Consider the following 20,736-nt stretch of genomic DNA (forward strand, 5'->3'; position numbering starts at 1 on the left):
AGCCCACCAAGGCAGCAGGGTTTTTTTTTTACAGCTTATATTTCAACCCTCAAAGAACTTCTAGAAACATGTTTGCAATTATCTTGTCTCTGAAGCAGAGAGTACCATTTACTGCTTTACAGTCAAAGCAGGGTGTCTAAGGTAGACGCAGGAACAGAGCAAGCTTGCAGAAACTTGCTGACAGTTACAAAGATTGGGGATATTCGAAGTTGATCAGTTTAATATTACCTTAATAGATGCACCTGCAAAACGAGAAAGTTGTTTGATGTGTTGCCCCTGCTTGCCAATAATGGCACCCACTGCCAAGGCTGGGATGAACAGATGAACAGTCTCAGACTCTGGCTGTTGCTGGAATAGGTAAGTGGGGGGAAAGGTCAGGCAATGAACCATCTGAACGGTAGCAATCAAGTTGTAGTTGCCAACTGAAAGCAAACAGATACGCCTTATTTCCAACCACCATGTGTGGCTGAGTAGCTGTTTTCTAACAACGAAGAAATTCATTCTAATTGAAAGATTAAATGCACCAGATTTCCAAAAATGCAACTCTAGATTTTTGTGTTTTAAGAACTACTCACAAGAGGTTTGGAACAAACATAATGTAGCAAAAAAAATTGCATTACATGATCAGCGGCAAACTTTAAGGTTACAGCCAGATGTCAAGGAAATAAACTACTACTATCTGACTTTTAGAAGACTTCTGAAAGCAGCCCTATATAGGAAAGTTTTTAATGTCTGATATTTTACTCTGTTTGATGTTTAAATTTATTGGAAGCTGCCCAGAGTAGCTGGGGCAACCCTGTCAGTAGGGTGGTGTATAAATAAAAATGTTTTATTATTACTAAGGAAGTCTCTTGCGTGCAGCACCTGGATTCTCTTGGCAGCAATCCCATAACATTAAAAAAGGACTTTAACTTCATTGTTATATATCTGTCTATCTATTGTTTTGTTTAGCCGTTTAGTCGTGTCCGACTCTTCGTGACCCCATGGACTGATTTATAAAGAATAACTGGTTGATTAAGGTGTTCTGCTATTTAATACACAATGAATTACAATGTCTGACATATTGGGTTGACATCTTTCTGTTAATACACAATTCCATTATTAGCTCTATTGAAAAGCCATATGTAGCACAAAACAAATTGTTTTTTCAGTCATTTATTTTAAGAGATATCCCTCTGCACTCAGTTACTATGTCTAATACATCCTGAAGTAATCTTATAAAATGAATACATTATCTTTACTGAAGTCAGATTATGCAGACGTATTATGCTTCAGCTATATTTAAAAACAGAAAACCAAAGCACACAAAGAAAATCCAGGGAACAAAACCAGAAACAAACTTCTTGGTGGTGACAGAACTTAGAGCACTAGTGTAGGCTCTGATTCACGTATTGAAAGAAGCACAAACAATATTGCAAGTAAAAACATATAAAATAATCAGTTATGTTAAGCATAGCTAAAACAATTTCACAATTTGTTAGCTCCAAAGGTTCCTGTGGAGGAATAAAAGCTTTGGATCAAACACCACACGTTTCCCTGTCATATATGTCGCCATATGCATACTTATGCACTAGTAGAAACTCTCGGCCTAAGCTCCTCCAATAGCCAATTCTGATGGTGAGTGCCAATAGGAGTGGAGCAAAAACGAGACAACTGCTGGGGGCTGGGGAGAAGAACTATCACAATAGGCCCAGACCACCCATTAATAGCTCAGCTTGTTTGATATCATGTGATGTTGATTGTCATTGTAAAAGAACAGCTCCTGAAGAGATTACAGTGCGGACTAGGATGCCTTCCAGGACATGCAAATTTCTAGATGCCTAAGCCACAGTTAATATTTGTCTGCACAGCATTTTGAGTGGCAACATGAACACTGTCCTGAAAATCACTCTTCTTTTGAGTGACCATTTGTGCCCCCAGGGTGATCTCTGGGTTAACATTTCTCAGAGGTTTTCAGGATGGTGGTGGCTTTCCTTAAAAATACCTTCTAGGGCTGAGATGGGGATGGTTTATATTTAAACAAGATGGGGCATTTGTATCTCCTCTTTTTAAAGAAAAATATCACACACCATCTCCTTCCAAGCCTCTGCAATGTACTCCACTTCCAGGATTCCAGGTCCAGAATTTCCATGGAATCATGACCCGGAAGTGGAATGTGGTTTGGAGGGAGCTGGCATGCAACACTTTTTTAAGCTGGGGGACGGGAAAAAGCTTCCTCCCTTGTCTTAGTAATTACTAGGGCAAGCTACACCTAATACCTCAAAACTTTGGAAAAAATTTCCCCTTTCCGCCTCTTTTCTATTTTGTCCCTCATTCCCATGAATGGACAAAATCAGGTACGCTGAAAATATCTGCATAGTTCTAGACAACATCTTTAGATGGCTCCCTCTTCTGCCTCGCTCCAGTTTTCTTCTTTTCTTAAATGTGCCTGTCATCTTTTGGCAAGCTCACTAGAACACAGTCTAGCTGGAACCTGCCTCTTATGTCAAAGGCAGAAGTTGTTTTGGGAGTGAGCACTGAGACTTTGCCTCCTATGGTATGAAATTGGAGACTCCCTTTCCAGCCCAGAGGACAGGCCCTCTTCCCATGCCGGTTGCTGTCCTCCCATCAAAGCAACTTTAGAAAGGATGTCTTTGGGGAATAAACCTAATGCCCCAATTAGCTTCTCCTCTGTACTGCCAATGATGCTAGTAGTTCCATCCCTTTCTGTTACCTCACACCACCATGTAGTGTGCTCTAATGTAACTTTTGATATGTTTTAATTATTTCACTGTACACCAACAACAGATGTAGGGAAGAACACAGGGCTTCTCAATGCATCGTTTATCTTCCCTCCTCTATTATAGAATCCATGTTGCTGTTGCATTAACGTTTCAATTAAGTGGCCTAATAAATAAATATGTTGCTCTTATATCTGAATTTTCTTGTTTCTAGTGTATTTTGGATTATGTAAGCTGAAGGTTGGAACGGCTATGCCCTAAAAGGCAGCCTATAAACATATATGTGCTATTTATAAAAATATTAGTATATCACTATATCATAAAGCTATATAAAAGTGGTTTACAACAGTAAAACATAAAACTACAGTAAAAGTTTAAAACAACTCAAAAATAAATATCAGTAAACCACGGTGGTAGGATGTACTCTTAATTGCCTGCAATGGCATGACAGAATAGAAAAGTTTTCAGCAGGCATTTGAAAGTTGGCACAGAAGGCATCTGCTGAATCTCTATTGGCAGAGTATTTCACAGGACTGGGCTGATGACATTAAAGGCTCGGTTTCTCATTATCAAATGAACCTCACCAAGTCGGGGAAAGACCACTGACACTCCTGCAGATGATCTCAGTGATCCAGCTGGGATATCAGGGTTCTGGCAGTCCCTGAGCTACCCTGGTCCTAAGTTTATCAGAGCTTTGTAAATTAATACAGGAAGTTTCAACAATTGTGTCACATTTTCTTGACCAGAAGCTGCCATCAGCAATCTGGTTGTTGCATTCTGCACCAGCTGGAACTTACAAACCAGCCCCACATAGAGTGCATTAAAGTAATCCAGCCTTCAGATTGCTGGTAAAAGGCACTGCTAGCCAAAGAGGACCCTGAGGCCTCTAGTGAGAAAGATGTACCCAGGAGTACCTAAAAGTGATGCACTTGTTCCTTCAGAGGGAATGCAACCCCATTCACAAGGGGCAGATTGCCAATTTCCCAAACATGCAAATGTGTCAATGCTGTCCAAAGACTTGGCTAATTCTGTTAATGGTGTTTCAGTTATTCACTTCCCCTTGCTACTCCCTCTTATGTTGAATTTACACATTACTTAATACATTGCAGACTAGAGGGATGTGCAGTCCTGTACCACTTGCCTTGCTTAACAAGATGTATAGGGAAAGGAATCACATAGACCAACCTCAGGATTCAACACTAATGGCTGGGTATGCCCTTATCATGCAAAAATACAAAAGGTGAGTCACCTACATATGATGTCTGTTACAATAATTTTCATTCCTTCTTGTTTGGATGCTGCTCAATGGAATCTTGGATCAGAACACACGGTGAGGTACAACCTAGCTCCCTGTTACAATCTAATTATAAGCCCAATTCTCACCTATAGGTACCAGTGATTCAAAACATGAAGAGCTATGACCAAGTGCCTGCAATAAAGGAAGATATATAATTACCCCAAATGGAGGATATGAAGAGGCAGCAGCAGCTGAAGCAACACCTACTGTGGGAGGTGGTATCCCTGAAGAAGAAGGTGGGAAGAGACCCAAGGCATTCAGATTTAATCCTGGAATTAAATGTGCTTGAAGCTGCAATGATACAGGAGATGATTAGCCACTCCCTCTTAATAACGTGCTCTTGTTCAAATTTCAAAATGTTTTAACTTAGAGACATTCAACCTGGCAAACAACAAGTGTCAAAATCCTGTATCATTTTTTAAATGTTCAACGTGAAGTAGGACAGATGTCACTATTCTGCTAGAAGCAATTGTACTTTGACTCTATGAACTACTGTGTTAGCCAAAAAAAGAGGTTTAAATAAAATGCACCTTATGGTGCTATGGCAGTATTGCAAGTCAGATTAAGCAATCAGTGTGAAATGCATGCAGCACAGCCAATAACTAACTCATATTCGTTCAACAAATGTAATGAAACATTTGCCAGAAGCACCCTACAACAGGGATGGGGAAATGGTGACCCCATACTGTTGGACTCTGACACTCATCAACCCAAGCAAATGCAGCAAATGGCCAGGGATGATGGGTTTGATGTGTGTGTACTGAACTAGACTGGTTTTCCATCTGAAGGGACAAACATATGCATCAGTCTCTCTCTATGAAGCTGATGGTTGGGTACCAGTCTTCCCCTGCATGCTTTCCTCCACTGAAGTAAAAAAGATACAATATATTTATTGGGAGGAAATCAAATAAATGACTAACTTACCCACCTCCCAACCCCCAAATTAGAAATCAACTTACATTCATAGCAGCTATATCATTTTCATACGACTCCCTGATTTTCTTCATTATTTCTTCCTCAGCCTTGGCACATGTTTCAATACTGCCTTTAACTGTAATGGTCCTTTCTGGATTATAGAGCGTCAAGTCCTGTAATCTACAAAGCAGAAAGCAGTCAACTGCTATGCATGTAATGGTTTGTATTTAAAGCTGAAACAGAAAGTAATTATACCTTGAAAACTTCAGAAATGCACTCTGTGGAATGTGCACGACCTAATTATCCTCGCTGCTGAAACCCCAGGGAGAGGTAGTCCCTGAAACTGTTGCTTGTATACTGAAGTACTGTTTTTGGGGGACAGGAAGCGGGTGGGTGTGGGGGATTCCCTGGTCTTGAATGGGGTAACTGTGCCCATGAAGGACCAGGTGCGCAGCCTGGGAGCCATTTTGGACTCACAGCTGTCCATGGAGGCGCAGGTTAACTCTGTGTCCAGGGCAGCTGTCTACCAGCTCCACCTGGTACGCAGGCTAAGACCCTACCTGCCCACAGACTGTCTCGCCAGTGGTGCATGCTCTGGTTATCTCCCGCTTGGACTACTGCAACACGCTCTACATGGGGCTACCTTTGAAGGTGACCTGGAAACTGCAATTAATCCAGAATGCGGCAGCTAGACTGGTGACTGGGAGTGGCCGCCGGGACCACATAACACCGGTTCTGAGAGATCTGCATTGGCTCCCAGTACGTTTCCGAGCACGATTCAAAGTGTTGGTGCTGACCTTTAAAGCCCTAAACGGCCTTGGTCCTGTATACCTGAAGGAGCGTCTCCACCCCCATCGTTCAGCCCGGACACTGAGATCCAGCGCTGAGGGCCTTCTGGCGGTTCCCTCATTGCGAGAAGTGAGGCTACAGGGAACCAGACAGAGGGCCTTCTTGGTAGTGGCGCCCTCCCTGTGGAATGCCCTCCCATCAGATGTCAAAGAGATAAACAACTACCTGACATTCAGAACACATCTTAAGGCAGCCCTGTTCAGGGAAGTTTTTAATATGTAATGCTGTACTGTTTTTAACACTCGATTGGGAGCTGCCCAGAGTGGCTGGGGAAACTCAGCCAGATGGGCGGGGTATAAATAATAAATTATTATTATTATTATTGGATCCCATGGCCAAGACTGCCTGCAAGCCAGCCCTCCTTCAGACATTATAGCTGGGTCTTACCAAACTACTAGTTGTTGGAGCAGGCACAGCCTCCTTCGAGAACCACATTTGGCCAGAGCAACACGCCAAGTAAGCAGAACTAGATGGCTCAAGGAAGGAGCCTTCTCCTGTGCAGCAATCTAATGGGAATAATCTGCCTGCCTCCTTTCTATACTTGCCCTGCAGAGGTGTCTCTAATAAGGCAGCAAAACATACATACATACATACATACAAACAAACAAACAAACAAACAAAAACCCACCCATGGATTGCAAACAGATATACTGTTCAGATTTAAAGGGGCTCTTTCCCCATCTCCACTCAGAAAACAATTGAAAAAGGCACTCCTGTCTATTCCCTTCCTTGAATTTCAGCCAAAGAAAATGGAGAAGAGCTTAAATAACAGTTAAATGGTTGAAAGGAGGATGAAAGTGTTATTTTTGTTTTGAGTGGGTGGAAATGAAATGGCAGATGCAACAAAATGGTGGTGGAAATGGGCACTAAAATGGTGGGTGGACACCAGGAATAAAAGTATAACACTATTACACACACATCACAGACAAAGCTGAGGCAGACAGAGGAAGAAAACACAAGTTGAAATGATGGAGGCACAAGATAGAAAGTATGTTGAGAATAACTAGTCCGAGGAGAACATACATGAGGCAACAGCAACCATGACTGAATTCAATGGAGGCAGGAAGCAAATCACAGCATCATGGCAGCATCAACCTACTTCCAAAGCGTTTGTTCCTGCCTTGACCATAAGGTGGAGTCCGGCTAGGCCAAGAGAAATAGCAGAGCCAAGAATCCTTCTAGCCCCAGGAGGCGAGGAAGGAGTCTGAGCTTTCAGTCTTTGCTAGTTTAAAGATACCCATATGTATGCTAAATGACAATCACTTCTCAAATCAGTTTACTGTTTAGCGAAGAACACATTGTTGCATACAAGTACATCAAACATACAACATAATTTGTTGTGATTTGTGTCTTAGTGTTGCACAATGATTTACATTTTTGTTTAAGATATATGTGTTGAATTCAATTTGCTACAGATGAAAAGGACTTCACAGTTCATTTCATTTGTATTGCTACCAGCCATAAACTTGGCAAACAACAGCAAAAATCCAACAAAACGTATATAGTTCAGACAGAAATAAGATGTACCTAATTTATAAACATTTGTTAACAATCTTTGACCACAAGACACCAAGATAAAATTACCTTTCCTGTCCTATAAAGCAAAAGGCTCCAAATCACATCACCTGGCACCCCATTTTCCTAAGCGTATTGTCAATTATTCAAACAGAACTGACCCAAGGGATATTTCAACTACAGCAGAACATTACAATAAATTTATAGGATGTGACCTGGTAAACTTTTGGGGGGTATTTCCCATAAAGCAGTGATGGCCAAACTTGGCCCTCCAGCTGTTTTGGGACTACAATTCCCATCATCCCTGACCTGACCACTGGTCCTGTTAGCTAGGGATGATGGGATCTGTAGTCCCAAAACAGCTGGAGGGCCAGGTTTGGCCATCACTGCCATAAAGCAAAAGCTTTAAGTTTCCAACAGAGTAGGAAAAGCCCTGCCCAAAAAAGTAAGGATCAGTAGTTGCTCTTGTTTGCTGATGCAATAGTCATAATGCATTATTGCCTGACCTCCACAGAAGCAGGGCTTTAAAGCAATTACAGCAACCTTTCAAGATACTAGAATGGAGGACTGGACTCACTGAACAGTGCTACTTCTCTCCAGAGACAAGAAGTCCTATGAAAATGTTTCTTGTATCAACTAGCATCTCCAAAAAGGAAAACACGGGAGAAAAATGTGGAGAGAACAGTGGGGACAAAAGAAGTGTTCTCCCCAAAGACTCTTGACGAAGGCTGGCTTGAGCTCCAGGTGGTACCGCAGTCAAGGAAATAAGAGCGGCAAACCAAAAGCCCCTAGCAGTCGCTGGGAAACGTTTCACAAGAACAACAAGCTAAGATGAGTGATCAGGCTGCCCTTCTGCCTTCTGAAGGTATTATGTTCTGTTTCCAAGCAGGATCCAAGTAAAGGCACCAGATCCAGATCACTCTACAAGCATGCAAAACATGTGAATTGTTCTCCTAAGGACTGGGATGAAAGCAGGAGAGACAAAGCTACTGAGAATATCCTACATGAATGACAGGCAGATCTGTCTATGTAGAAAACACGAAGATCTTGCAGAATTGACAAGAGGCAGGGATTGTTTGAGCCAAAGTCACTGCAGCCTGCAACAAAACTTTTGAGGATTGTCAGCTTCCAAGGACAATGGGCATATAGCCTGAGAGTGTCAGGTGCAACCTCCATGAAAGAAGTCTGTGGACAGTAAGCAAGGCAGAAAAAGGGACCCCCCTTCTGCGAAACTGAAGATACTCCTTATTCATATTTTTGTAGCTGCCTAGTGCCAAGAGAACGTGTCCGTGGAGAAGGATGTTTAGAAGGCCCATGGATAACTTCCAATGGTCAGTAAGATTTCATTGTATAACCTTATCCCCAGGGGATATTACTATTGCCCCTTTGGGTCTCAACAGATCTGATCCCTTTTGGGGCTCTTGTACCATTCCTGTGAATTCCAAGACTCTTAAACACCTTTATTAAGACAGACCACAAGTTTTGAAACCCTATTTAAACAGTGGCCCTGGCCCCAAACTTATTTTGGACTAGATCTGGGATGTTCCCAAGTCAGGTAAACCTGATGCCCTCTGGATCAGTGCCATGGGGCAGATTGGGGGCGGTGGCGGTTGTGCCTTAATAGATATTTTTTATGATAGTGTTTGTAGACAAGGGAACCCAAAGGACGTAACATACAAAATATGTAAAACAGGCAAATAAAAATTACTATAAAAACACACACAAAAGGACGTAACATACTGAAGACAACTAGTAAGTAATTTCTATGCACAGCCAAATATATTTACTGGAATTAGCAATGCTTTCAACACAGGGACTCTAGCTTTCAGGAAACCTCCCTGGTCATTAAACTAGTTCTGATAAAAACAACATTTAAAGTTGCCAGCTCATCATATGGCTTCCTAGAAAAGGTTTCATCCTATCCTCAGTAAAAAGTGGATTTGGTTGTTGATTTATGGATCTATTAATTTGTATTAGCTCTGTGGCTGAAACTTGGGGAGGAAGCACTTAAAAGTGATAGCACTTTTTAAAAACTAAGATATACCATTTAACAAGAATTGAATACTTACGGGGATATTGTGATCTTAGTGTCTGTGTCCTGCTCGATTTTCTTCAAATTCCTTCCTTCTTTGCCAATGAGACGGCCAACAAAATTGTTATGTGCTAGTATCTTCAAAGGAATTTCTTCTGTACTGTAAGCAGTCCAGAGAATTGCATGAACTCAAGAGTCACATAATTCACTATCAAGTAACAAATCAAAAAGTTGAGTCATTCTCCAATGACTCAGGGCTCAGACAGTTAACCATGTAATCAGGAGACTCTTAAACTGTCATGATAAATTCCTCCAAGTCAAGAAAAAACCTGCTTGATTTCCTCAAGTGTAATTAATTGTTCTGCTTAATCCATAGGAATAACTAATGGAAAAGGCTGTTTTACAGAAGGAACTTTTCTGCCATTTCCATGACCCTTGAGCAGGATTCCTTCACACCCATTAGACGCAGATTCCTTCCATCTCTGGGTAGAAAACAGAGCAGGCTGCATCTGTTACACTTCATGTATTCTCAATTACCAAAGAAAGCTCAGTCTTCTTTTCTACCCAACAGCCACAGGCATTCTTGGACACCAGTTTGAGGGTGGGGCGAGAGGAAGAGGAGAATGAATTTGTCAACAGCCGTAACGGCATTTGCTGCTTTAGTTTCAACTTGATACAACAGAGCTTAAGCAAGAACTCAGGTGTATTCCCCTCTTCCAGCTTACAAGTGAAGAAAAACAGGCATGAAGTGTGGGAAGAGAGAAGGTTGCCCTTCTCCCATAGGTTTCTTTCACAAAGGATATTTGTCTTTCATTTGCTGCATGTTAGGTTTGAATACCATAACAATTACTTCTGCTACTAGTTATCCGGCTTTTCAGACATTATTTACCTAACCTTTGCTAGGTGGCCTGGGAATGGCTCACTATGGAAGCCTGTATGCCTGGTTCAGGAGTATCATTCCTAACCATCAAATGTCAGGAATTTATCTGAAAAGTAAGCAACCACCCATCCTCTTACATTTTCTTTTAATTGCACAAAAAGGTGCTGAAAGGTGTAACAAACAAAAACCTCTTACTTTTCTGCTTCAGAATTGCTCACCAGTTGCCTTCTGCTATTTTATAATTATATTACACATAAACATAGCACAAGGATCAAGACCTGACATTCCTATGGGTTCACTTTTCAGTTCCATTCTTACAATTATCCATTCTTACAATTGTCAATTATCTACTTCAGACGGACTATTAAAAAACCCAATGACCTCTTAATAAAAGCATTCTTTACTCACAATTTAGTATCTTGCGCTTCCTTCTGCATTATCTCCATGATAATTTTACAAGCGGTTGAGCACCCTTCTGGAGTAGAATGGATCGTAATTGGTTTTTCAGCAGCCCCTGCATTTTCTTTACGATGAATATCAATTCTGCAAAGAAAGAAAAAGTAGTAAAAAAATGTGCATTCAGTCTTGAGAGAGCAGTCTTGAGTTCTGCTTTGGTAGATAAAATTGCCTATGAACTTGTAGGCCTTGATACAGTTCAGGTTGCATGCAACAGCTAATGGTTCCAGATGTGGATATGCATCCTCATTCATACCAAAAAAAGCATCTATCCTGTTCAGTGGAGCCCAGATGAATATTGTAATACAAAAAAGAGTGGTCATCCATCATCAGCTGTGCATGCATGCAAAAAACAATTTCTGTACACATCTCTTACGGCATCAGAACAATAGCAACTCTGAAGAAAGTCATTCTATTTAAAGTTTGAGTATCCAGCAAAATTCTATAAAAATGATACTCACTCACTACAATAAAACTGGATAAAGCAACACATTGCTGAAACTGTTAACTTCATGGGCAGTTTGGTCAGTTCCACTAATATATCTAGGGACTGTCCACATCTTGTTATGCCCTCCTATAAACCACTACCCTCAAGCTCTTTCTCTGTTGCAAGTGACAAGACATGTCAAACTTTGGTCAGTTGCTTGTCATTCATTTCACTACTTGTACCACTGCTCTACTACAAATCCTCCAATTCAGTTGAATGTCTTACTTAGAAGTTCTGAAATAACCCTAGAGCACTAACATGGCTATATAAATTAAAGTCTGCACTGAGTTGAAATACAAAGTCTTGATTTCTTTGGACAGAATCCCTTGACTAAGTTTTAATGAGAATCCATTACAGATCCACACTGGCCCAGATCAGACACTGGACCTTACTCTACAGGCTTGGCATGCTCCTCCCCTCTTCTCCTGCCTTGTCCTTGAAAATTCCTCCCTCCCTTCTTCAATTCACATTTTAAGTATGGCTCAACATACAACAATTATCACTAACAGTAGGTAGTCACTAAACAGAAAACTGAAACCAGGATGAGAAAGTGAGACTAGCAACTGAGGGTGGAGCAAAATAAAATATTTTGCAAAAAACCAAGCAGTTATATTAAATGATTTTTAAAACAACCTGGTTTAAAAAGATATCTGAATGTAATGCAACGTTTGGCTTGGTCATGTTTGTAACATAACGGCCAGGTGAAGACATAAAAATACTGAGCGGATAATAATGTAGTGATCTCTCTCCATGGAAAATGGCCAAAGCAAGTAGTACTTGGCTTTCACACACTGGTCCTGACCACCAAAAATAGCAATGCTAACAACTTGGGGAAGAGTACAAGGCAGGCTTCATGTTGCGCATCCCTGCTGCTATATAACATCAATCTTATTTCACATACTGTACTTCTTTTGACAGTTCTGTTTCACTTTCATTACCCGAGGCCTCAGCACTCATAGCATCAGTATGAAATATTCCCAATACCGATCTATTTTCTCAAATTTGGTAATAAACCGTAAAGCAAAAGTTCACAGCAATAGTACTGAGGCATGCCTGGTCAGGACCAGAATCCTTGCTCACATGACCTGCTGATCCAACAGAAAAGAGTTCTTCTCTTCCTATATATTACCACACCCCAACTGTTAAACTACAGTCATACCTTGGGTTAAATATGCTTCAGGTTGAGCGTTTTCAGGTTACGCTCCGCAGCGACGGAACACGTTACTTCTGGGTTTTGCCGCTCGCACAGACATTCAAAATGACATCACACGGATGCGCAGAAGTGGCGAAACACGACCCACGCAGACGCGTGTTACGTTCTACTCAGGATACGAATGGGGCTCCGGAATGGATCCCGTTTGCATCCAGAGGTACCACTGTATTGAACTATTTTATTATCAAAACCTCAGCAACCATGAAATAAAAACACCCTAGAAAGATGTAATGGGAGAACTTACTTTGACTGTGTCTGCTTTGTGATGTTCCTTATGGTGGCTCCTTCTTTTCCAATAATGGCTCCTACAAACTGGGTAGGAACCAGCATCCGTAGTGGAACATCAGACTGTGGTTTCTGCCTTGTACCTGCGCCAGGCGAACCTTGCCTGGGAGGACCCCTCTGCCCAAATCCACGTCTCCCCTGTGGATGCTGTTGAGGAGGTGGCTGCGCTGCCATTTCATCAGGAATATATGCAACTTTCAGTGAGTAGTTTTCAAGCTGGAATCCGTTCAGTTTTTCTATTGCTCTGTACAGGTTTCAAGGAAGGGAAGATTTTGTAAGTGGGAGCTGGCAGAACAAGAAATCATTATGCTAGGCATTTTCGCTCACAAGTAACATTTTCGCTCACAAGTAAGCTTGTAGGGAGAGCTCTAGTGTTTTATTCACCATCATGTAAAACATAATAATGCCCTTGAAACAAGAAACAAGCACTTGAACCATGAAATAGTATTTGTTCTTATCATTATTTATTTAACAATCCTATGATTCCCCATATTGTGAAACAAGGACCTCAAATATCATGACACCTGGGGTCAAGTGGCACGGTCTAATTACCAAATTTCATAATTTGCACTATGGTTTATATTGGTTCTGCCAACTTTCACAAGCCCATAAAGCACACAAGCCTTTAAGTACTGAAGAACAATTCCTTCGGGAATCAATTCAGGCATACTAATGGAAGCTCCCCCCCCCCCCCGGCTTAAATACAGTTCTTTCTCTGTGGTTCCTACAGTTTTCGACCTCTGCTAAAATCTGTCACGTTTATGTGTGTTACAAGTGTGAGTTGCTTTCCCTACAACTGTAAAAAAGGTGTTAGAAGTAAACATACCTGAAAACAACTACTTTACCATCATATTGTAAGTAACTATGGTAAAATTCTGATTTAGTACTTAACCACCTCAGCAAATGAGTAAAATCCTCTTTGAAACACATGAGTGTGATCTGGTCTTCAGAAGAAGTGAGGTATAGAGATAAAAAAGAGGTTTCAGTTAGAAACTGAACTCTGACTTTTATCACACCACACAATCTTTTGTATGTGAGTGAACAACTGACAGCTCAATTTTATACAGCGTTTGGCACACTCATAGGGATGGGAAACTGAATAAGGCTGGGGCTCTAAAATGAGCATTGGATACACATTACCTTGGTGTAGAAAAAGTTCCAATCTCAATGTAGGAAAAGGCATGGCCAAATCCTTTCTGGTTAGCTGTACTGAGTTACTTTAAAGTACAACTGTATGGAGTACTTGAAAGCAAATAGCAACAAACATCTCTAAAAACACAAATGACCAACAGTATTAATTTCAGGAAATTAAGGGAAGTTAAAGGTTTCCATAGCAACTGAGCTGTTCCCGAGTAGCATGCATTATAACAGAATTTTAACATGAACAAATATAAGTGCTATGATGAAAAATTTAACTGTTTAACTCTGCTCAAAATTCTTATGTTTTTGGGGGAAGGGGAATTGTTTGGTCGTCTCATTTTCCCTATCCCTAAAGGTCAGCAAACAAGGTGACATTTTAGACAGTGCAATCCTATTCATTCAGAAGTAAGCGCCATTATATTTAGACTTTCAAAAAGATGTCTTACAATTGCCACCTGGTCACGTTGTCTTCTGTCACTATTCACCATACACAGAGTACAAAAAGAAGAGGGCTGGGGCAGACTTCAAGCACCTTAGCAAATAATTTAAAAGCCTTGTTCAATAGTGGGATTTTTGTCACAGCCTGAAGTGGGCAATGTTGGACTAAGCTTGAGTGCTTCAAAATCAATTCTGTAAGCATGAAGAACCTTGCAAGAAGGGATTGTTGACTGCCTACCACTCTTCCATGTATTCCCATGGTCATACAGGAGAAACTCTAGAATGCTTTCCCAACATATAGGAATGGTGATTGTTCAGTGGCAGAGCAAATGCTTTGCAGAACATCCCAAATTCAGCCTGTGGCATCGCCCAGGTAGAAGGGATCAGGAACTGGATGATGGGGAAAGTAATAACCTCAAATCCTAGAGAGCCATTGCCAGTCAGCCAGTAGTCAGTATGGAGCTATGCTGCTGAACAATCAGACCTGGGATAAGGCAGCATCCTATGTTCCAATGAATATACCACTACTTATGTTTTATTATTAACATACTTTGGAATGCAGAATGGTTTGTTTTTATCTCCTCATGGCCAGAACTCATATTTTCTGCCTTTTAAGACCAGTGCCCCCATTAATGACTTGCTAGTGCTAAGCGGATTGAAATACATGTTTACAGAATTCCAGCAAACTGATGGAAGAGAAAGTGCTGCTTATCTATATCAGGGGTCGGCAAGGTTTACCTTGCCTGGGCCAGTTCACTCCAGCAGAGATCCCTCTGTGGGCCAGATCGCGCGCGCCCACAATTTTCGGCATCTGTGCAGATGCGATTTCAGGTGTCTGCGCCTACGCAGATGAGATTTCCGTCGCCGCGGAAGCGAGTCCCTGAGCCGTGCTGGTTTAGTGCAGTGCACAGGGACTCGCCGAACGGGCAGCTCGGTTCAAGGGCTGCTTGTGGGCCAGTTAAACCACCCCCTGGGCCGCTTGTGGCCCATGGGCCCTAGGTTGCCGACCCCTGTTCTATATAGATCTGAGTTTCAAATTGAAATCCTTCAGAAAGTTGGTTTCTTTCAATCTGGCTGGTTCTTTTGCAACGCAGATCGATGACCAACTAAGTGCACGATCCAGCCACAGTTAAGTTCTTTTAAATACCCATTTATTAAAACTGGAAAACTGAATGTATGTTTGACTTCCACTGAAATCAATGGGATTCAAATACTGGATTTTGTGCTGGAGTGTATGTCCAAGGTGGTGGGCTCTCCTTTACTGGAGGTTTTCAAACAGGTTGACCGACTGTCATGTATACTCTAGTTGAGATTCCTGCACTGCAGGAGGTTGGACTAGATGATCATCAGGGTCCCTTCCAACTCTACTATTCAATGATTCTATTATCAGGGAATGCAGAAAATGTTGCACACACACACACGGATATATCAGCCGAAACACATGCCTCAATAATTTGCCCTTTTATCAGGATGTACTCACTTTTAAATAAGGCAATGGGGAATGAAGTGATGTCTTGTATATAATAAAAAGCAGTCAGTTACAGATTAGAGGTTTTAGACACAGCAGCGAATAGCACCCTCACTCGCTTTCTCCAGGCAGGGCAAGGAGCCAACCAGACTTGGCAAACTCACTCTCTGCCTCTTTTGCTGCTCTCACACACCTGCTGTGGGGCTGCACCTGGTTGCCTAGAGGCAAGTGCTACTTCCCCACAAGCAATCACGTAAATAGCTAATTGCAATATTGCATAAAGGCGCATTAAGCTGTCGGTTGGTTAACACTGACCAATTTGTAGCATTCAACAAGTCCCTTCATGGTATATGATCCAGAACAGATCTCATGGGAGATGGGGTGCTTTTCTCCACACACACAACTGGTCTCAGTATCGCCTTTGTAACATTCTTACATGAAACCAACAGAACAGTTCTTGAATTCCTTCTCAGTTTTCCAATGGATCTCATTTTAATTCTTTTGTAGTGGTTTAACAGGACAGTGAGAGAGTAGTTTAAGTATTTTATAACTCCTGCTTCAGTTTAAAGCCTGCATTCCACAGCAATGCAGCTATACATTTTCCTAGAGGATGTTACACAACAGGTGGGAGGATGGAACAACTGTCAAGAGCAGCTTATTTCAAAGGAACAGCACAGTAAACAAGATATTCAAGACAGTGCAAGTTTTGAAAGAGACAGACTATTACTGTATCTTTTAACTTCTTTTTGTTTTTATGAGGTTCATGTGAAAGTGAGGGGTGGGGAAAGAGAGAATAATTATGCTCACAGGATGCAGAATTCTATCCAAAGTGTCCATATGAGAAGGTGCACTTATACATGCATTTTCTGCATCCAATTTAACATAGCAGATTAGTGGAATATAGAGCAGGAATTTTAAAATCTGCTGCTGAGGGGGGTTGTTATATGGTCCTGTCAGCCAGTCCCAGTCACCAGTCTAGCTGCCACATTCAGGATTAGTTGTAGTTTCTGAGTCACCTTCAAAGGAAGCCCCATGTAGAGTGCATTGCAGTAATCCAAGCAGGAGATAACCAGAGCATGCACCATTCTGGTGAGACAGTGCGCAGGCAGGTAGGAACCAGATGGAACTGGTAGACAGCTGCCTTGGATACAAATACAGGCGAAAAAACCCAACTTGTCACAAATAAAAAGGTGGGTCCACTCTAGTGCTATCATCACTGAGAAGCAGCAGTTCCTAGGGTCTTTGTCAGAGGCATTTCCCTGACTGCTACCAGGTCACTGAATATTGATCTAAGCCAGTGATTATTGAGTTTCAAATTTACCCTTGTTCACAGAACTCTGGATCTGACCATTTATATAGCTCAGTACATTGGATCTAGGCAAGGCTACAACTAAGCTCATCAAATCAAATGTTCATAGCTAGTGAGAATGGGAGTAATAATACTCTGAACACTGTTGCTGTCCAGTCATCTCTGGCTATGCAGCTTTGAAGGTGTGAGATGCTCTCACCCAATTCAACTAGCCCAATTCAATGTTGGGCTAGAAAATTATCTTCAACTGTGACCGGTGTATCTTTTCATCAACTCTCCCTTTTGTTGTGACCTGCTCATGAGTCTCGACAACTGTACTGTTGCTGAAGAGGCTAGACAATGCACTACAAACCAAAACACATTACACTAGAGCTCAAGCATCTGGGCATAAATAAAACTGATGTTTTATCCTTATAAAACCTTTGATCCTGCATATCTCAGAGACTTCTTCCTCACTTATGTGCCACTGTGACCTTTAAAAGCACTCTCTTGACTTTACTTACAGTGAGGGAATTTAAAAAGCAAGGGCATATAAATATTGTTCCCAGTGGCTGCTTACTACTATGGAATTCGCTTCTGCAGGAGACCTAGCAAATTTTGAACCCTGATCATTTTGCAGAATACTTTAAAATTTTGCTTGAGCTAGCATTTAAGAGCCAAGGTTAAAGGCAGACCATTTTGGGTGACGGCAGAAGTTTTATATCATAATGTATATTTCATCAGACATGCTGTAAAGCCACTGATAAATGTTAATACCCTCTCCCTGACCCCTCAGAATGAAACAGAATACTATGAATGCTCAGACGATGTAACAAGCTTACATTACATCCAATTCTGAAATCCTCAGATATATTAACTAGAAATTAGGAACAGGCTTAATCCTCCAAAAGGTAAGAAAAATACTGGACTAGAAGACTTGTGTCAAACCAGAGATATAAATTGTATTTTTACATATACGTTGCACAAACTTTTATGGCATTTTCCACAAACGCCAATTAAGATTTCTATCAGCTTCAATGGAACTGCCATTCAATCAGACAAGAAGTTACGGCAATTGCATTAGCCCACAATTTTGAATTTTAGTCCATAGAATTGAATCTTATAGTATAATCCTAGCCACGTTTAGTCTGATGTAAGTCTCAGATATAAAATCCAAGTAAATAGACACTTACTGTCTGGCCTGATCCTTATTGCCATATGTTACATTAACTACTGCAGTCTCTGTCTCCGTATTCACTAGAAAAAGAAAGGAAAGGAAAAGGGTTATATTGGGGGGGCGGGCGTAATTTTATGCTTACATCCCTAATTTTTTTCTTTAATTGTCTGACTTTAGTGTTACCTTGCTCACAGTTCTCCACTGTTCCATACTGTGCTAACAATCCGTCTAGCACCTGTGAAAAAGGAGCACATTAAAATTAGTTTCTATGGTAGCTGTATGTGAAAAGAGCCTGTAAGAAACCCCAAATTATGTTTGCTTTTTACAAAACTATTGGGCATGGCTTTCCCCCGAACCGCGCGAAAGTTTCTCCATCTTGTGTTCTCTATTTGAACTCCAAGTATAGTTCAAGGACTAGCAACAAAATGAATGCATACAACAAACCTATTGTGAAAACTAGCATTTACAGCAAGTCAGTCAGTTCTCCATAGCTATGAATGGGGGGGGGGGGATTTAGACAAGAAGAGAAAATCAATAAAATACAAACAAAACAGGAACTAGTCTGGTTGGTGTAATGGTAAATTTACAGTTCTCTGCTCTAACTCCTTTGCTCCTATATCACAGTCTTTCAATTACTCTTTATTATATAATTTTGGTCCTTATAGTGAAATTGTTGAATTATATTAACAACAACAACAACAACTATCATAGTGCAATTAAAACTGAAAATGCTCATTAAACATAAAGTTGAATCGAAATAAGCAACCCTTGAAATATTTCAAATGCACCTTGTGTGTTCAGTTACTGTATCTACTACTTACTAAAAGTCATGTGATGCAAAAAGTACTTTACAATCTTTATTTTATAAACATGTTCACTCAGTGAGGTGTCCTGTAATCCCACTAATTTGAATGGATCTTTCATGGTAGTTAATATGTTTAGGACTGCATCATAAAGTTATTAACAAGTGAATGATATTATTTAAACATTTTCACTGACACCTGAATAAGAATTTACTTGTGTATGCCTGGAATGTAACCTTTCAAGTCCAACCAACCAACAACATCTTTGTTAATCATACTCAGACTAAATTCAGCAAGAATTGTAAGAATATTTCGTTAGGTACAATGCCAAAGTACTTGGAAGGACTTTAAAACGCACCTCACATTTTAGCATCACAATAGCTACTTATACTTTAGCCCTCTTATTTTAAGATTCAAAAGACCCCTTTAAAAAGGAAACTAATTTTTGGAAATACAGCTTTTTGCCCCATCAGCATTAGGCTACTTTAGGGCTTGCTAGCCTGTTTAACTGTTAATTTTACTTATTTTAATTGTTTTTAACTGTTCTTATTGATAATTTTAATATTTCTTGTAAATTGCTTAGAGGTTTCACTACAATCAAGTGGTATATAGATTTTGCTGAATAAAAATAAATTATTTGGGGGCTAATGGGAAGCATTGTAAAGAACCCAGGATAAAGTAACATGATGCTTTTTGCTTCCTTTTTGATATAGAACAAAGGGTGGAGGTGGCAGAAATGATTTAAGGTATTTGATGTGGCTTGGGCATGTCTTTGTGTGACCAACAATTTAGTATGGGGCAATGTATGATAAATTCTTGGTGGCTACATTTGTAAGCAGGTTAAATGTTTTATTTACAATTGGTATAAAAATGCAGTTAAATAAATAGATATATTTACAATAATATAAATGTTTAGCTGTGGAAAGAATCTTCAAACTTCCATTATTGCATGATGCTATTAATATATGAAATACGGTAATAACACTTTTGAGCTAAAACCTCTATTTGGACATTGGAAGAAAAATACCATAGCTATTTGCTAGCAGACGTGATATAACATTGTTCCCTCTCCCTTAAGTTAAAACAGTATTCTTGTATGAGAGTGTAATACAGTGAAGTGTAATTTTCCTCTCTTACTATTAATACTATGTTTGAGACAGCTGAATACTGTTATATTATTATTGTGGGGTGTCAAATGATGTCTTGCTTCTTCAAAAAAATCAGGATTATAAAGGAAATTATAGAGGCTGTTGTAATTTTTTTTGGTGGGGAGGGGGGAGTAATGCCAAGATAAACTACTGTGCTGTTTATAATGAAAGTTCTGTTCTGTTCTTTTTAGAAACGATACATACATGTGCACAACACATATAAACATTTCTAAGTAGGTACAATGTTATAGAAATGTTTGGGTAAATCATTAGTGGAGATTCTGTTTATTAATTTTCATCAGCCTTTTGAGTTGATCTGGTTTAGGTGTCTGACATGGTTGAAGGTGTTATTTGTATTATAGCATAACCAAATAGTTAAGGAGTCTAAAGATCAGCATACTGCAATAGTGGAGACTTTATCATTGTTTGTTGACATACATAAAAAATTGTGTCCATTTCCAAGGATGTGTTAGAAGTAAGTATACAGACAGACAGACACACACACAGGTTCCACTGGTTACTCTCACAGACTGAAGGAAATATGAGAAACCAAGCTTGCATATAAATATGAGAATTTGCCACCAAATATTTAGCTCACTGTTCACCAGCACACAACAACACCTTT

At 40.4% G+C, this 20,736-nt stretch overlaps 1 protein-coding gene across 2 annotated transcripts in view; it reads right to left on the reverse strand.

Moving 5' to 3' along the window:
- Window positions 1-20,736, reverse strand: part of IGF2BP3 (insulin like growth factor 2 mRNA binding protein 3) — a 70,919-nt gene that overhangs the window by 6,022 nt on the left and 44,161 nt on the right. Inside the window, exons 4-11 of one of the 2 annotated variants that reach the window (XM_083468228.1) lie at window positions 18,344-18,395; window positions 18,177-18,240; window positions 12,609-12,893; window positions 10,617-10,751; window positions 9,366-9,488; window positions 4,977-5,112; window positions 4,225-4,308; window positions 229-348 (exon numbers count right to left, since the gene is read on the reverse strand). In XM_083468228.1, the coding sequence (XP_083324354.1) occupies window positions 229-348; window positions 4,225-4,308; window positions 4,977-5,112; window positions 9,366-9,488; window positions 10,617-10,751; window positions 12,609-12,893; window positions 18,177-18,240; window positions 18,344-18,395 (999 nt within the window). Of the gene's footprint in view, window positions 1-228; window positions 349-4,176; window positions 4,309-4,976; window positions 5,113-9,365; window positions 9,489-10,616; window positions 10,752-12,608; window positions 12,894-18,176; window positions 18,241-18,343; window positions 18,396-20,736 lie in introns of both variants that reach the window. The other variant, XM_083468227.1, reaches the window with a different exon arrangement.

This window comes from Podarcis liolepis (genome assembly GCF_965112155.1).
Source record: "Podarcis liolepis genome assembly, chromosome: 12".
NCBI classification, from domain to species: Eukaryota; Metazoa; Chordata; class Lepidosauria; order Squamata; family Lacertidae; genus Podarcis; species Podarcis liolepis.